Here is a 19623-nt window from a genome sequence, read left to right on the forward strand (position 1 = left end):
TTCCTCTGATTTCCTTTGAAAGTGTCTTTAAAGCCCTGTGAAAGAACACAAACAAAAAAAGCTCATTATGCAGTGATCAAAGAATATGAAGTGTCCTACAATAGGCTTTGTAAGGTCTTTGTTCTATATGCTTTAAACATGCTCTTTTAAATGGTTTGCTAACCATCACCCTGTGTTGGGCGGATACTTCCCACAAGAAATGCAGTAATAAGGTTTTCAGACTGGCAAGAGGCCCGTTGTTTAAGAATGAATTTACCAGAGGAACCAGATACCAAGGTATTGTTAGTGACATATTTACAAGTGACACCGCAGACCTGTTACAGCTCAAAGTACCTAGTGGGGAATGTGGCTCTCCTCTGTGAAGTGAGTGCACGTTAGGTGGTTGATGGAAGGATGTCACAGGAGGGTTTGCAAAAATGACTCCTGCACAAGTCTTCAAAATGTGGAAGTTTTCTTTAATGCCCTTTGGGTGAGATAGAGTGTAGTGGGACAATTGTTATTGAGGGTTTTTCTATGATGGGCTGCTAACAGAGTGGATGTTATAAGGTCTACTACTGACTTGTTTTTAGGCCCCCTTAACGATATGAGAAGATATTGTCTATCGATGAAGAAACTCTTCACTCTGTGTGCTGTATTACAAAAGTCAACCTCGTTACTGCAGAGGCATTGGATTCTAGGGAGCTACCAAACAGGTAGAGAGCTTTTAGTATGCCAAGAATGGAAGGAGAGGTAAAGAAGGTACTGTAACTGTGTAAGTCAGAAGACTTATAGTACGGAGAGATTTTAAGTCCTGGAAAGCTGATAGAAAGTCTGATATCTAAAAGTGGTAGAGTTGTGGTAGAAACATCAGCTTTAAACCAGAAAGATAAATGGAAACTACTCAAATCATAATGAATTCAAGTAGCTGGCCTCTGGAGCAAGAGGTGGCATCAATCATCAATACAAAGCTAAGGTAGGAAGGAAAGAAATGCTCTTCTACCCAGTCAGCAAGAATTATGTTGGCATTGCTAGCTCCCATTCTATTATTTACTGCAACACTACTGACCTGGTCAAAAAAGTTCTTCTGAAAAGAGAAGGCAATGAGACTAAGAACCAGTTCTGCCTATCTGATGAGGGTCTTCACGGGAGAATCGTGGATGGACATCTGTGGAATGCCCTACACTAACTTCATCAATGAATAGGCCCATAAAGTAATATCAGAACCATACCTCAACAATTTTAAGACTTGGGTGCCAGATTCATAATTGACAATAAAAAAAAAAACATGCAAAGATTTATTTTTCATTACTTAGTTTATTTTGATTTGTATGTAGCCCATCTGCTTACGGGACGCACCTAAGCTCCGACTGTCTGGGAATTGGAGTATTATGTTCATTCGTGTGTATTTATGACTTGAGATAAATGATGAATCTGGAACCCGTGTCTTAAAATTGTTGAGGTGCAGTTCTGATATTGGTTTATGTGTTGTCAGGGATGCCGGGGCGATGATCCGGCCAGGATGCCTTGGAGGGCCAGAAGAGAACGTGTGCCCACCTTGGACCACGTGGGGGCCGCCACCCTGGTGGCTTTGGGGGCCATGGGTAGAGGGCTTCGAAGCCCAACCCTGTAGTGGCCCATGGTCACTGCCAGGGGGCGCCCCGAGGCCTTGGGAACCCTGGACCTCAGCACTTCCGCCACACCAGGAAATGCTGGGGGGAAGAGGAGCAGGGACACCCGGAGTGCTTCCAGGGATACAGCTGGCACCTCCGCCACACGGGGGCGTGTCGGTGGGAGATTGCAGGGAAGCACCTGGAGCACATCCGGGTGTGAATAAAAGGGGCTGCCTCCCTTCATTCGAGGCTGGAGTCGGGAGAGAAGGAAGGACTGAGCTTGCTGGAGGAGGCAAGGAGGCGGCCTGAAGAGAATAAGGCATTGTGTGGCCAGAACTTTGGGGGTTTGTGTGCAATTTAATACACAGGGCCATGTAGGTTTGGATTTTTTTTTCTCCCTAAATAATAAAAACCATCATTTAAAAACTGCATTTTGTGTTTACTTGTGTTATATTTGACTAAAGGTTAAATGTGTTTGATGATCAGAAACATTTTGTATGACAAACATGCAAAAGAATAAGAAATCAGGAAGGGGGCAAATAGCTTTTCACACCACTGTATATTGTAATTAAACGTGTGGTGGTGGAAAAACAACATGTCTGCCTGTCTGTGACGGGTTCTGTTTACAGTGTCTATGTGTTGATGATACTGGTTATTTATTGATGCTTTTCATAATGCTTTTTTCCTCTAGTCACATTTATATTGGTTGATTACAGTACTTCATTACTCCTGTATGGTTACCATTTTGTTCTGAGTAAATGTATGTACATTCCGATAGCCTTGTCGGTATTGTCTAAGTGTAGGAAGTTCACGAGCCACCCATGAAGAGTTAATTCAGAGCTGTCAGCAATCCAGTGGGCAGAGGTGGTGGACAGTAAAGCTGCTTTATTACCAATGGCAGGAGTAATGTACAAGATGGCCCAAGACGACTGAAGCAGTAGCTATATGACGACAAGTAGGAGTCCATATCCAAGTCCCTCTTCCATGCTTATGTTCTTCTAGCACTGTATCTTTACAACTAACAGATGTGCTAATAATGCTTGGTGAACATAAGCAAATGTATTGTTGACTTAAAAAATCAGGATCAGCAGAGCTTACAACTTAATATGGGTAATCAGCAAGCATGTAATACAATAAATAAGTAAAATTGCAGGTGGAGTGGTGTAATAGAGAGCATTATTGGAATTTATAATTACTTTCATGGAGGGCATACTGTTGGTTTTATTATATATGATATAACAGTAAGAAGTGAGAAGCCATTTTACTGACATTATTATTAGCTGTGGCTGAAGGATTAGCAGACTTTACCTAAGACTGCCTAACTTACTAACCTACAGCAGCATTGTCTCATGTACACAGCATAGTGAAATTCTGACCAACACACAATATGCCATCACAGCCCAACACCACGATAAGCAAGAACACATTAAAATACAGAACAGCATGCCCTTTAATAGAGAGCACAAATCACCTCACCTGATATTCCCCCTCACCACGTTTCCATACCACATCTTCATGGACTCTCCCAGTTATTACTGGGATTTGGAACTTCCATACAGATCCAGAGTCTTGGGTTCAAATCCCACACCTGCTGGTTGTAAATGTGGCATCAGCACTTTCTCTCCACATCTACATGATTTTTCCTTCAGGTATTTCAGTTTTCTTCACTGATGTTCAAAGATGTGCAGTTTAGGTATCTTTCAGTATTGACTAAACAGAGATTATTGATATCCCGGTCTTTGCTTGGATTAGATTAGCATTAGCCTTTGAAGATGCACACTTGTATTGTACTCACTAGGCCATTGTGGAGATGCCAATGAACTGCAATCTATGCTTTCTTCTTCTTTTTCTTCTAATAATAGTATTAACAAATAGAGCTGAGGTGGCATGGCGACACAGTTATTGGTGCTGCGGCCTGACACCTCAATGGTTGCCATCACTGTCCCTGTGGAGTTTCCATATCCTTCCCTGTCTGTGTTTTTCTGGGATCTGCACATTCCAAACAAAGAAAGGGAATTGGCCTGTACTGAATACCTAGGTAGGAGCAGAGAACACCCATCCATCCATTTTCTAAAACCACTTCATCCTGAACAGGGTCACTGAAAAGATGAGACTATCTCAAAAAGCACAGGGCACAAGGCAGGACAAAACCCTGGAGAAGGTGCCATACCTTCACAGGGTGAACACACACACACAAAATAAAGAAAATAAGTATTAGTTTAGAGTGATAATCGGATTTTTTCATGTTAGTGGAGGCAGTTTTCTAAATAATATGTATCAAAAGCATCAGATGCTGCCAAGCTGGATTTATAATAGTGCTATTAATACTTTTACATGCATATACTGTATACACATACATAAATATCATGCATATATACAATCGTGGGGTCAGAGGGGTCCTGTCACCGGATTGGCTGGCCCAGCACTGACTCAGCTATGGAATGGCCAATTGGGGGAGGCAGCTTGATGGCTGAGGTTTCCAGGACTCTAAACAAATCCAAATCATATTATGTGATATCATCTCCTGTTGACTTTTGCTCTGTACTTGTAATGTTAATATTGCACTATTATTGAGGATTACTTGTGTCCTCTTCTGTGTATTGCATTGTATTGACCCCCTTCTTTTGACACCCACTGCACGCCCAACCTACCTGGAAAGGGGTCTCTCTTTAAACTGCCTCTCCTAAGGTTTCTTCAATTTTTTCCCTACAAAGGTTTTTTTTTTTGAGTTTTTCCTTGCCTTCTTAGAGAGTCAAGGCTGGGGGGCTGCCAAGAGGCAGGGCCTGTTAAAGCCAATTGTGGCACTTCTTGTATAAATTGTATTGTATTGAATTGTACAGTACATACAAAACATTACATATATGTAAATTATGACAGACATCATGGATGAACTGGCATCCCAACTTGTATGAAATGTGGCACCTTACCCAAGAGGCTATCACTGTAACATTAAGGGCCAGTCCATCACAGGGTACACTCACTCACACACACCTCCAGGGGGCCACTATGTAAGGATGGAGTGGATAGATGCACACCACAGCCTGGATGGATCAAATTACATCTCCCAGATGGAGAGAAGATATAATGGATAGACTAGAGAAACTACCTGGCAAGAACAGCTCCTCTCCCAGTATGACAGGTGGCAGTGCTCCTCTGGCATTGGTCCAGTTTGGGCACCCACAGAGCTGGAGTTTGGGGTCTCTGAGTGCGTCCAGAGGCAACAGATGGCAAAGACGCCCCTGTTTAATGGTGGTTTGGCTACACCTGGAGTGCTTACTGGATGTGGAGCTGGTAGTACTCTGGGGTCCAGCATATAAGGAACCGTTGCACCTCATTCTGGGAGACAGAGTTGGAAGGAGGTGGACAAAGCTTGCCTGGAAGGAGTGGATGAAGAATTATGTAAAGGAAAAAGTCTGTAAGACGGTATTTTGATAAATAAAAATAGTTTACTTGAACCCCAGACTGAGTTGGTGCAGTTGTGCCTGGAGTATAGGGCTCTGTGAACCCCCTAGTGGTTACACATTATATACTGTATATGATGTTATATATTTATATATGCCTACTGCTTCATCCTGGGTATGACGTTAGCCTGCATCCAGCCCTGTAAACAGGACCTTCAATTTGCAGGGAAAACATTGGGGCTGGTGGCAGGATTGACACTCCAGTCATTGTAAAAAAAAACCTGACACTGTTCCAGTGGGGTGCAGAGGGGTCACCCATTGCACGTCTGCACTTGGGTCCCAATCCGGGTGGCTTGTCGTGTGGTGGGTGCGGCAAGAAGCTGTGTCCCAACTCCTCTCTCTCTCCATATATATATATATATATATATATATATATATATATATATATATACATACAGTATATAAAGATGTATATGTATACATACAATTTATAAAACTGATTACAAGGTCATGGGTAGTCAGATCCTATCTTGGAAACAACAGATTTAGAGCAGGAAACCAACCTTTGATAATCTAATTTTAATAATCTCTCTTTTCCTCTTCAAATATGTGGATGGTCAAAGACTATCGCCAGACCATCAAGGGCCAGTCCATCACTAGGTACTATCACTCACACACATCTCCACAGTCACTCTTGTCAGGCTAATTTAAAGCTACTGTTTACCTTAATGCACACATTTTAGAAATGTAAGGGGGAAAACAGAAGAACCCAAAGAAAAGAACTGGCAGACACAGAAGTACACATAACGCCACACTACTCTGTTTGTCCCAAAGGGAAAATTTAGCTTTTTACAAAAGCTCATGAAATGTTGTATCAAAGAAGAAGAAGAAGAAACCTTTTTTGAGTATACAGCCGCTAGGGCTATTAATATGTAATGGTTAACGCTTCTGCTGCCACACTTCTTGGCCCCCACTTCTGTTTTTTTGTCTCTCTAAATACTTAATACTCTCCTAGTATTTGCCTGAGGTTTTGCACGGGTCAACGCCATGTTCTTTAAATCTGCGTGCGCCCGATTGCGATCTGCAGTTTCTTCTCTTCGGGTCTTAATTTGTGCCATTTACTACCAGAGTATAGTCCAGCTTTATGTTATTATTACATGGAAGAGGCAGTCAGTACAATAAATCAATGGACTGTTGCTAGCTGTTGACATAACAAAGCAGCTTTTAAAATAAAAATGTTATTTTTAGAGTTGGGGGTAATGAAAATAATGTAGCAGTAATCTTGGGAATGTTTGTGCCATTTAGATATTGAGAAATTATAAAGTGCTATTACAATCACTAGGGTGTAATGTGCGCTGCCAGTTTAGTATGTGAAACTTGGGAAAGTGAGAATGTTTCGATTTGAAAGTTTGCTTGTCAAAGCCTGGCTTTCACTTTAAGATCTATACCATTACCCGAACTTTTTTTTTTAATCACGGCGCAACGCACCCTATGACTAATACTGGCCCCTCCCTCTCTTTTGATTGGTGTACGTTCTTATTGCTCGAAAAAGGTTTTTAAAGTTCGCAGGCACTAATCACGCGCTGCTTGGAGGTGGTGACTGTCAGTCAAAAATCCTGTCCCCGCCCCCCGAACTGTTAAGTTGCGTTCATGAGCAAGTTTGAATGACAGTTCTCGCAGGGATGTAAATTCTTATTTAATTTGCTTCAACCACAGAGTCCCGGAGCACTCCCAGATCTCCATTCCAACTGGATGGATTGGCATGGGGAAAGGAGGATTTCAACCCCTGGCTAAGCAGCAGCTTTGGACGTCTTTCGCTTTCATCATGCTCCTCGTCTCCTTGTGGCCAAGATCAGGTATGTAGTCAAGCTTCGCATTTCCGAATATTTTTCTGTTTCTGCACGCCGATTTTATTTATTTCTGCTATTTTGAAATGGGGCTCGAGTGAGGGGCGCTAGGGGCGGACGCGAAAAACTCAAGCCCTAAATCGCGTTATCGAGGTCCTGCAATTGCAGCCCACTTGATGTGCGATCAAAAATGAGTTGGTTGAAACTTTTAGAGCGTGGGGAAAGCCTCGAGGAATCTGGGGATGGCGGAGACTCCTCGCGATCTGGTGCTGGGAAGTCCATCGAAAACTTTGTTTTCACTTCTGAGTAACGGTGCTGCACACTCAAGTGTGGGAGGCGTTTTTGTTTGCAGTCCCCACATCCATTCGCATGTATTGAAATTACTTTCTTTCTTTCGACATACTCTGCTTTTTGTCTTTTTTTTTTTTCTTTCGCCGCGGGTGAGCGCTTCCTGGGGCTAAGACGTTTTTCATGTAGAATTACCCGGGCAACTTTATGAAGTCGACAAAAAGAAGAACTGGACAGTATGATTTGTTCTTTTATGATGCAGATACGCTATTCTTTAAGGTTGCATTTAGGGATTCAATCCGTAGATCGATGCTTCTCTCCGGAATGACCATCGCGGCAGCTGCACTGGTGCAGACGGTTCCCGTTATCCGTGGGCAGCTAGCGCGAAAGCACGTCAAATGTCGGGCTCGATCGGTGCACTGTAGGACGGTAAATGTGGAGAGTTCACATGGTTTTGGGGTCTGTTCTGCGAGGTCCTGCTTTCTCATGAGGGTTATCCTCTACGCCAGTTTTATGTTACCATTACATGTTGAACACATCTATCTATCCATCTATCATATGTATTATACAAAAATAATTTATTTTTTGAAATTTGACACCTGTCAGTAATTAAGGGAAACACGATAATTTATACTGAATGGAGAAATTTGGGGCTTCTGTTAAGTTTTCCACTGTAAATCTGTGTGCACGTTTTGCGTTTGCCTATTTACAGCAGTTGTGTTAATTGTAATTGAAGTTAATACCAATGTATAAACCTGTATGCTTAAATTAATAAAATGGATACATTTACGATTTTTCTTGAAACACGAGTTGCGCAGGCGCCCCGACCAGGATCGGTTCCATGCTTGCACCCACAGCTGCCCTTAATAATCACTGAATCCTGGACTGCTTAATACAGTTTAGGAAATAAACGGATGGAATGAGTAAAGTTAACATTTATTATTCTAGCCAGACTTTTATACGGGGAGGTTGGCTAAAAGGGTGTGATGGATGTGTTTTTACACGTTTTCGACAGATACCGACAGCTCACTAAAGTCAAGCCATTGTGTGCATTTTAATAAGTGTCTGTTCAGTTCTCGTTAGCTTCACAGATTTCCCGGTTATTATCGATTTCTGTGGCTAATTTCCAGTTAAGTCTCGAGATGTTTTATGGGGGCGACTTGAGCGCAGCGGACGCGCTTGCTAAGGATATGCATATGGCGATCTGCAACGAGACAGAAGTTAGAAGTTTTCATTAAAGCGTGAGAAGAACGTGTCACGCATACATTTTTTCGTTAGATGTGCGGCAGAATGGAACTTCTCTAGGCTGAAACCGCTGGTGCCGAGCCGTGACAAGTCGCCAAATCACGAAATAATCTAGAACATTATGGCGTCAAAGTTATTCTTTGTGAGACGCTGTATAGTTCCCAAAAGAGTAATCTACAAGAAAGTTCCAGCAAGAACTTTTATTTATTTAGATTTGGAACAGGTTCCATAAATATCATGAAATGATTTGTGAAATACCAACGAGTCTCTAGTTTTAAAAACAGTCTCCCTGCATGCAGTAACACAGGCTGGATTCAGGTTTTCTTCATCTGTTATATCCTGTAAGGTATTAAAGATGTCTGTTTTGACCACGTATTAGAGACAACCCTTTCAAAAGTCAAATAACCCATTTTATACGCAAAGATCGTTTTACAGAATTAATCGGTGCTCTCTCACTCAGCCCACCAAACTGCCTTTACAGAATCATTATCATTAAGAATGTAACGGGGTTAATAATAAAATGGTGATCTATTACAGCGAAGGGTAGTTGGGCACACGTTGGCGGGTATCTTTATACAACTTAAACGCACAAGAATGTAAGATATAGCCAGGTGCCGGATACACAAGCAAAAACGAGCCCACCTGAATTAAAATCTTAGAACAATAAACATTTCTGACAATGCTTGAGTTTGTACAGCAGCTGTTATTAACACACCCTCAAATGGCCGATCATGGTTTTAGCGGCGATCCATAACCCAAAAGAAGGATCGCAGCAGCTCAACGACAAACGGGCGCATTTCACTCGGGTTACTGGCGCGTGGCCTCCCGCTTGTTCTTCTGAAAGCCCAACACGCAGCCTCAGTCCTGGAAGAGTCGGACCCCTCGCTGTTTCTGAAATCTGTCTCTTTATAGAAGAATGTATTTACCACTCGAACTGCACTTTTGCACAAACCTCACCGCATTGAGGTCCTGCACACCCGCGTCACCGGACTTGTGTCGCAATTTAAGATGACCACCGAACCTTCTCGATTATTTTTTGTATAGTCTATAGAGAGAAAAACACACTAGGAATGAAAATGCCTTGTCTTCCCAAGACGTTATATAACATCAAAATCCATTTTAGTGCCAGCGAGTGCGCGTTAAATCCTAGTAACAGTCAGGACATTTATTTATATAGCATTTTCATACAAGGAGAATTAGGCTCAAAGTGCTTCACATCCAAAAAATAGACAATAGAAATATACAAAAACAAACAAAAAAATGTACAGTATTTCTATACAGACCTCCATCTTCACCTATCAAGTGCCTCAATGGGCTTTAATTGACAGCCGCCATTCTTAGACATTCTATGAAGACAAGAAAAACTCCCTAAAAACCTTCCAGAAAGAAGTCAAAGAGAGAGACCCCCTTCCAGGAAGGCTGGGTGCTGCAGTATGTCAAAGCAGGGTCTGTACTAGGCAGAACACACTAATGTAGGTGTGCGCTTTATCATAGGAACAGCATTACAGTGGTCTCAGTCTCAATATGAGGTGACTGTGATAGTTATGTGTCTCAATGCTGTAGATGACTACAAAGTCCATCACTTAAGCTTTGTATTATTTAAAGTAGCAAGTAGAGGAGTTCTAATGGTAACAGAAGATAAATAAATAGTAAAAGAGCACTACAGTAAGAATGTAGGGCATTAGAAATATAAACCTATAAAGTGCTGTGATCTGCTTTACCCCTTAATAATCACAGGCTGTTTATGTATCGAGCAGCCACTGGATCACGTTATGCTGCTATGGAGCGAGGCCTACACACCTAAAAAGAAGAAAAGTGCCAAAGTGGATCTTTAGAGTGATGCCACGGGAGAACCATTTTTGGTTCCTGAAAGAACCATCCATATGAAGGCCCCAGGAAGAACCTTTATTAATTTAGATCCATAACGGGTTCTGTAAATAACCACAAATAGCTGGTAACAGATTGGTGAAATATCAGTGGGTTCCTCATCTTTAAAAGTCACTTGTGGCATACAATCACACAGGCTACACTGAGATGCCCTGGATCGGTCAGTGATCTGCCATCTCCATTTTGTCTGCTTATAGGGGGGGACCTTTTCAAACTTCACAGAATCAAAGGCACATGCAAAGAACCCGTCGCAGAGCGAATCACATGACCCAGCACAGTGCTGTTGTAGAACCAGCGTTTTTAATTGTGTACAAGTAGTCTGACAGCCAAAATGTAGACTCGAGAACATTAAGATGGAGAATTTGGGGCGGGGTGTAGCTGTCTGTAAATGTCATTGTTTTATTAATAAATAGAGTGAATTATAGTATTAATGCTTATGAAATGAAAACACACAATTATGCGCCACCAGAAGGAGGCAGAAAGAGCTCATCAAGTTATGGAGTGACATTATCTGATCTCCACCCTCCTGCTAACTTCTCCAATTTATTTCCCTAGATGTGTTCCAACAGATTCCTACCACACAATGGAGTTGCCCCGTAGCGGATGGTGCTCTAATCATTCAGATTAAAGCTGTATTAATTATTTTTAATGTTAAAATAAATCGGTGCAAATGAAGAGCCATTTGTCGGTAACATCCATGCGTTTCATTCCATTATAGTTCACATTGAGCTGGTGGCTGCGGTAATTATCATTAAATTTATGTTCATGAGAATGAGTGGGAGATTTGCACAAATGAAGGATTCAAACTTAAGTCTTTAATTGCTTAAATCCTTCTGATGAGCAATCTGCTGCCTGGAGCTCATGGCTATATTCATTATTGTTTGAAGGTTATGAAGAAGTGAGCGGTACGGTGTGGTCAGAGGCGATTAGGAGGCTGGCAGTGTAAGCGGTGCAAGGGACTCGAGTGTGGAGTATCATGGAGCTGTTTGTAAAATCGTATTCTGAAAATATTTTTCATGTGAAAATTAAACTGCCAGTTGTGTTTTTTTGATTGGCATTGATTAGTTATGAAGTTTTCATAAATAAAATCTCTCAACTCGGTGGGACATTCAAAAGTGCGGCCCAGTCTTAAAACTCAAGGTGCCAAAGTGGTTCTTCAGAGTGTTGCCATAGGGGAGAAAATTGTGCTTCCCAAAAGAACCATCCACAAGAAGGTTCCAGAAAGCGCCTTCATTTATTTAGGTCTGGTAACGGTTTCCATAAAAATCTATGAATAGCTGATAACAGATTTGAGAAGTAGCGAGTGTCTTCATGATTGTAAAAACACTTTCAAGCACAGGCTAACGTCAGGTTTTCTTGATCTGTTTGATCCTGCTAGGTAGCCTACTAGACATTAAAGATTTCCGTTTTATCCGCATATTAGGGTCCTTTCCAAAACTCACAGAACCAAATGTAATAGGCAGAGAACATTTCCCAGAATGCAATTGTTCTTTGTCAAGCAATGGATCTTCAAGGAGCCACACAAGCCAGTAAAGTGCCATTAAAGGTCCAGTATATTGAAGTATTTGTGTCGGTCTATTTGACTGTGTCTCTGTATCCACACCCGAGCCCACCTACTCCATTTTGGAGTTCTAGACAACTGGACCCTATACTGGCAGTGATGGTTACCAGACATGAGGCCCCCACCCTTAGATGCAGGGCACACTTGCTCACAGGCTAATTGAAAGTCTCTGTCAAAGGAAAATGTGCAGCTTTGGATTGTGGGAGACAACTTGAATGGAGGGCTGACTGAAACCCATGGGGGCAGAGATAGTGCAAGAGAGTAAATGACACAAAGAAGGGGAGGGGGGGTCAAGTCATACAATTGCTGGGACGCACCCACCGTACCATTGTGCTGCCAATGTATGCTTCTCAAACATAATGTAGAAGAGTTACCGAGGATGGCATTAGAATATGTGAGGAAAACATTGGGGGTGGGCATCAAAAATGAATCCCATAAGTGAAAAGATATGAGATGGGCGACAGGTTTCTGTTGCTGCGTGTTAATCAAGTTGATCACTAGCTGAAAGCGTAATGGCTGTGTTTTCATTTAAGTTTATAATAGCGATACTGGGTGGTTGTGCTCATTGTGCATTTAACATTAACTCGGCCATCCTGCTTAATCTAATTCAAGGTTGTGGGGTGCTGGTGCCAAACCCAGCAGCACTGGGCACAGGGCAGGAAATGGCTCTGGAGAGGATGCCAGTCGCATGCACACTCACAAAGAAGACCAAGTTACAGTCCATCCACTTTCAAACTCATTTAATCCAATTACAGCACCAAAGTGCACCAGGGCCTGTACTGGTGAGATAAGAATCTGACCAGTCATGCTGTGCGCCCACTTACTCGCTCATCCTCACTTCTGTTGGGACAATTTGGACTTAACAGTTAACAACGCATATGCAATTTTGGGATGTGTGAAAGAAAACACTGAGTATCCAGAGAAAAAACCTACACGGACACGGCAAAATGTGGAAAGTGAGCGTGCCTAGGATTTGGGTCTGCTGGTCCGTCCATTCTGTGTGTGAATGTGTGTGTTGTGAAGATCGGCTGGGCACAGAGGCACACTGCAGGGTTCTGTTTTGTATTTTGTGCCATCTGGGAGCTTGTTGAGACCACTGGCTGCACAGAATGCAAAGGAGCAGCCTGGGAATTGAAAGGTAGCCAAAGGAGAACTGGAGACCACCTACTGCGTTAGTCCTACTGGTCACGAGGGAGCAGCAGGAAGCCATTCCCAGGGTACAGCCAAATATAGGTGTGCCTGGCTCATTAAGTAGACGGTGGTATACTTCCCAAAGGGTCAGGAATGACCGGGAACCATTGGTCAACCAATTAGCCATGACCCCGGAAGTAGTCAAGAGTTACGCTTTAAAACAAGCCTTCTCCACTCAGCCAGGTAAACTCAAAGACGGGCATGAGGTAAAATTGGCAAGGGCAGGGAAGTGGAGTAAAAGGAGAGAAACCAACCAGTACTACTGGGGAGATGGGAGAGGGGAAGAAAAGGCAGGCCAGGAGCTAAACTCCATGTATTGTGGAGATATAGCAGACCCTGAGATGGCGGGTGTTTGTTGTTCTGTCTTTATATAAGCTGTGCCCTGTACCACCCTGGAAACCATCTGTCTATAAATAAAAATCCTTATGACTGGAATCTGAGGTGTCTGTGGGTCATTTTAAAAGCAGGGTTGACTCAAGAGCGCTCCCCACTGGTAACAATGTGCATGTGTATACAACTAAACATATTTACTCTCTGCATGAATATCCAATTTAGGCATACAGGGCAGCGCCTATCATGGCAGAATAAGGCACAATGTGGATGGAAGCCAACCCGGGGCAAGGCATCAGGCCATCACATATGCTATTTTAGCACACACACACACACACACACACTCCCACTCACAAAGGCTAATTTCAGATTTCCAGTAAACTCCACCACCTTGCATATTTTGGGAATGTGGATGGAAAAACTGGATATGTGTTGCCCCTCTTGAGGTGATCCTGACTTGCACCTGATTGTGCCCATTTACGCTTTAACCACCCCTGAATTTGATTAAGCAGTTTTGTGTTATTTTTACGTTTATTTGTAAAATAACATAGCCATGATGCAGAGGCGCTGACCACTGTGCCACCCAGCTGTCATATTTATTCATATTACATATAATTTTACTGCACTATACATGAATTATGTTTGCTCTGGCATTTTCGGCCTGCAGAAGCTAGCCACCTGCACAATATGGTTTAATTCCGGGCAAAGTTGATGTAATCCCATACTCACAATAGTCAAAGTGACTGTTGATTTTTTAAACTGGCACATTGTAGAGAGAATGGCTGTTCTGGGCCACAATTGTGACCTGGGTAAGTAGGTTCAAAAAAAAAAAAACAATGGATGGCTTAATTGGGGCAAAGGTCTGTCCCATCAGCAGTGGTACAAGGCCAGGATGTAACCAGTATTAAGAAATAGACCAGGAAATGTGGTACATGGTCCGAAAATAATAATATTTAACATGACATTAGCTAATTCAACATGGGGCCATAGCCTGTCCTCACAGACCTGGTGGGACCTGGCACCATTTTGTCACTGGGTTGGTCCACGTTTCGATATTAATGTACACTCGGTCTCTTTAGAGTCTCCTGTATATGTGAGGTGAAACTGACACGAGACCCCCACACCTGCAACTACTGGGCATGCTTGATTGATGAGATGGCAGCTTTACCAACCGTACCACCGTGCACCTATGTAAACACCATGCGTATAGTGTAGATTGGCATGGTGGTTAGTGCTGTCATGTCAAACCCTGGCCTGGGCAATCACTGTGTAGCACTTCATCTTCCTGTGCATCAGGACAGTTGGCCTTGAGCTGTTGTGTAGTCCATCTTGTGTTCATTGCTGCCAGGGAAGGCTGATGTCTAACCATTCAGTATTCACAAAGTATATAACTTGGAGAATAAAGGCATAAAACCTGACTATCAGTATGGAGTCGCACAGTCCTGGAATGGAAAGAGAAGACTTCGATCATGATGGATGGATGGATGGATGGATGGATGGGTAATGCATACAATGGCCAATGCTTAAACAACAAAGTTGGACTCTTCATGTGTTGGCTTTTCTTATTTTTTCTTTTCTTTTTCATTTTCTGCATTCATGTCTGTATGTGGCTGGCACAGTGCATGGCATGGCTGCCTCACAGCCCCAGAGTCCTTAATCCAGATACTGTCCTTGTCCATGTAGGTTTTCTACGGATGCTCCAGATGGCCTCCCACATCCTAAAGACATGCATTGTGTTAGTGAGCTGTGATTGTATGTTCCCATTAATGGACTGGCATCCTACCAAAGTGTTGTTCCTGCCATACCCATCCAGGATTTGTTTGACGTGAACTTGCAACCCATTCAGTGTTTTTACTCCTGACTTGATGAACAGGCATCCCATCCAGGACTTGTTCTGGCCTCTCACCTTCCTTACTGTCATGAGTTTATTCCTTCCTCGATGGATCAGTGTCCCGTTCCAGGGTTTGTTAAGACTTGCAGTGGCACACCACCCTGGACTTGTTCTGGCTTTGAACTCCCATTTGCATGCACAGTTTTTTTTTTTCTTGTCTAGATGATTTAGTGTCCTGTCCAGGGTTTGTTTGACTTGAACTGGTGTCCTGTCCAGGGTTTATCCCTGCCTTTCTCAACCTGAAATTCTGTTCAGCAAGTCCAGCCAATGGAATGATAGCCATTAAGAGTAGATGAACGTTTGACCTCCACAGTAGTTCAGTCCATTCATTTGCCAATCTGATGATCCAGTTCAGGATCACTAGAGACCACTACCTGTCCTGATAGCTTTATGTACAAGGCAGGAACAAGCCCTGGATGGGAGGCCAGTATATCAGTGGGCACACATTGGCCACACACCCACTGCTCTTAATCAGCCTTAAGATGTTTGTTTTGGATTTGGAAGGAAAACTTTTGTACCTCGGGAAGGTCCCATATAGACACATAGAGAACATGCAGACTCCAAGCAGTGCCTGGGCATTAACTTGTTTTTTATTATTTGGAGTGAATGTCCCCACAGGTCCCAGCAGAGCCATCTACCAGAGTGGGCTCATTTAAGGACTGACTGTCACTGCCATTCACCATGCTTAGCTGTGGTGCCCTCGTGCCAATATGTTGGTTGTGTTGTGCTGCCCAGTAAATGAGTCTGTCCAGAGTCCAGTATAAAATGTATTCCTCCATTATCTAAACGTGCTTTCTCCCACTAGGACCACTGAGGCTAACCCACCAGAGCATCTCGGGCTTACAGACTTTTTCTCTCTTTGTGAGGGTAAATACATTTCAGGAAGGAGTCGTTTCTGTTTTCTGCCCATTGTTTTTCAATTTAAAGTGTTCAGAGTTCAAGCACACCCGTCACCTTCCCTATCCCGTTGCCTTCTGCCCACCACTGTCTTCATATGAACCTTCCTTGGCATAGCGGAGTTGTACCCGTCCTGCTAGTAGAGGGCTGACTGGCTCGCAGCCGTCCAGATGCCTGATTCTTTTCGGCCTCAGGGCAGATTATTTCCTCCACACCCCAAACTGTACTTTCCCCTTGAGGTGGCTTCACGATTGTATCAGCAGCCTGTAATTACAGATTTCCGACCGTGTGCCTCAGCAGCTCCTGAAAGGTGGCAACCCAAGCATCAGCGTGACACACAGGAACTGCTAAATATAAACCTTGGGGCTTAGCACGGTGTCACTTTTGAGCACTTTCACTTTGGGGAAGGGGGGGTTTTTCCTTCTTCTGTCATGCCCCTGGTGCTGGTGGCAGAATGTAAGAAAGACTTGCATTAACTCCTGATGCTTAAACACCTTGAGCTAATTTATTGGGCAATGTGAGTTGAGATCGCCAAAAAAGTCATGCCAACCCACCTCTGTTCACAGGCATTGGGCATCACAATTTACCATTTTGCAGGTTTTCATGGTGTCATCTTTCAAAACCCTCCAGTCCGGCCATTTCCAAAATTTTGCTGTTTCTTTGTACTTTAGGGTGGCACCGTGGATGTAGTACTGTCAACTCACAGCGTCTGCATTATGGCCTGGGCACCTTCTGTGTGCAATTTACACATTCTCCCTGTGCCCTGTGATACTCACATTTTCCTTACAAATACCAAAGACATTTGTGTTAACTAGTTACATGAAGGAGTGTACCCAGTGATGGATTGGCAGACTATCCAAGGTTGGTCCCTGGCTGGCATTTAGTGCTACTCTGGCCCCTGTTGCCCACAGTTGGTTTAAGTGGCTTAACTAATGGATTGGTGTGCCTTCATATTTTCTGTTGTTACAAAAGCAGCTAATAAATAACTATTGAAACCTTGGCTGCTGCTTGCCAACAAACCCAATGAAAGCAACTGTGTCGCAGTTTGGCATCATACTGTAATTATTTTCACTGTACCCTTAAAGTTTTGTAATTCCTCAGGCACCACCCTAGGTTGTCAGCCTTTATTATGTAAGCAAGTTGGCCTTAAAAAGGCACTACAGAACTCCTCAAAATATCTTCCTGCCATCACTATAGCATGCCATTCCTGATCAGCTTGATTCCAGCCTTAGCCCACGCAACCCGCCATATTCTTTGAGTGAATGAAGTTAGCGATGTGCCCTTATAGGTCTAGTGCCCGCTCACCCTCTGTGTGGCATTTGCATGTTCTCTTTGTGTCTGTGTGTGTTTGCCTTCCTTATGTGAAAGGTGATATATAAATAAATGTATTATTAACATAATTCAACAGATTTGTGTTTTAAGTAAATTGCCACCTCTAAGCTGGTCACCTGCATGTGGGGTACGGGAAAGGACTGGCATTTCATCCATTGGTGCCTCATGCTGATGAAACTGGCGCTAGCTTTCCCAAGATTTTGAAAGGTGGTTTGACAATCTTAGGTTAGTTTCGTAAGACTTTTGTAAATGTCACCATTAGAAAGCCCACCGACAACGTGAAAAATGTCAGCAGCAACAGTTCTGTGATTATTTGGCTGTGGCACTTACTCCAGTCCACACCTCCCTTGCTTCAGCCCTAGAACTTTTATTGTTTATCCTTTATGCATCCATGGAGGTGGCCAACTAGTCCTGTGTCCACATACTGTTTTTGATTACCCATGATGCAGTTTGGGAGAGGTGGTATAACTGATTGGTCCAAGCTGGTTGAAACAGCACGTCCTTGTGCCTCAGGATGTTAAGGGTTCACATTCAAGCCCCATCCCTGACCTTGACCGTTCATCTGGGCTGATGTGTATCTCAGCAAGGTATGCTAGCCTCCAGATGTGACCTAAATAAAAGACGCTGTATAAAATAAGACTTTTAACTTTTGCTGTCCACATGTCGTGAGAATAAGTCGTTTAACCCATCCTCACTCAGAATTAACTGACTTGAAATGGAGTCATTTGTACCTGTGAAGAACTTTTGAGATGATGAACCTCATGAATGGTCAACAGAGCGCTGTCATGCATGCAATGCACTTTATCATTATCATTTTCCTTTTACTGTATAAAGAAAACCAGTTGTTTAATTTACTTCAGGAGTGCGAGGGGCTGGGGTTTATCCTGGCAGCATCAGGTTCAAGTCAGGAACTGCCTCTACCCACCCACATTGACACAGGGCTTTGTTTAAATTGCCAAGTAACTGAACCTGCAGGTCTTTGGGATGTGGAGAGGAGACATGGGGAGAACATGCAGACCCCATGAAGACAATAACTGGGTGTGGGGTTTCAATTGGGGATACTGGATTTGTGAGTTGGTAACGTTATTCACGAAAGGTGATACATGAGATAAAAATGTATTGACTAATCCCTTGGCTCTGTTGGCATCATTGGAGCTGCTCTGCTGTCAAGCTGTGCTTGTGCTTATTTTATTATTGCCATGTATTTGGCTGAAGCCTTTATCCCGGATATGCCACAGCTGTTTGCAGACATTCTCTAGTTGGAGCCCAGGCAGGTTAAGTCGGCAGAGGTGGGTATTGAACTGGCAGCCTTTAGTGGTCTTGTTTATAAAACTTTGGGTGGAATCGAGCGTAAAAATAAACGTATGCCAAACAGGAAAATGTGTATGCCAAAAATAATCCAGTTTATAAAACTTGGCATACACACATATATCTACACAATTTTCCTTTATAAATCACAGTCATCATGTAAATGTACGTGCCTGGTCACACCTCCAACCCCGCCAGGCTGCCACCCTGAAATAACCATATATGGACTATGCTAATTAGCCTCATACATATACAGAGCCTCATTGGCTGGCAGAGCAGCCACCCATGTGATGCATCAAGTACTATATTTTAGTTGGCAACTGAGAGCACAGGATCACGGCTGGCATTATGGCACCTCTCCTCTGTGCACTAGGGGTCAGGGAAAGGCATAAGGTACCAGCATTCTGTGGGTTGACACTGTCATCTGATAAATGTAATGACGTGACCGCCATTAAATTAAATAGGACAGGACATATGAAGCACTGCAGGTTCAGCCAGTTAACTCACCAACAAACCACATACTGCACCATCACATCTGCCAAAGCTACTTTGCCTCAAGATAAATGAATCAGGGGTTGCCCCAGGCCAGTTTGCCATGACGTTTGTCAGTCTCATCTTAGTATCATAGATGACTTGTGTGTTAATGGACTGTCACAGCTTACGGTTAACAAAAGCAGTGTCATTCTCGCTTGGTGCCCTTACTGCAATATACATAAGAACAAACAAGAGAAAACCATTCAGTCCGTCAAGTCCGTTTGTTTAACTAATACCTAAGGTGTCCCAAATATGAGTGCAGTGAATTGCTCCAGATACATTTGGAGAACAAGACACTGCTGCAAATTGACTATGTTGCTTA

The 19623-nt window shown here is 43.1% G+C and overlaps 1 protein-coding gene across 1 annotated transcript in view; it reads left to right on the plus strand.

Moving 5' to 3' along the window:
* The window catches only part of rgmd (RGM domain family, member D), an 86283-nt gene that overhangs the window by 44969 nt on the left and 21691 nt on the right, over nucleotides 1-19623 (plus strand). The window contains exon 3 of the mRNA XM_039766808.1: nucleotides 6707-6846. Within this exon, the coding sequence (XP_039622742.1) occupies nucleotides 6707-6846 (140 nt within the window). The remainder of the gene's footprint in view (nucleotides 1-6706; nucleotides 6847-19623) is intronic.

Source organism: Polypterus senegalus, chromosome 10, assembly GCF_016835505.1.
Source record: "Polypterus senegalus isolate Bchr_013 chromosome 10, ASM1683550v1, whole genome shotgun sequence".
NCBI lineage: Eukaryota > Metazoa > Chordata > Cladistia > Polypteriformes > Polypteridae > Polypterus > Polypterus senegalus.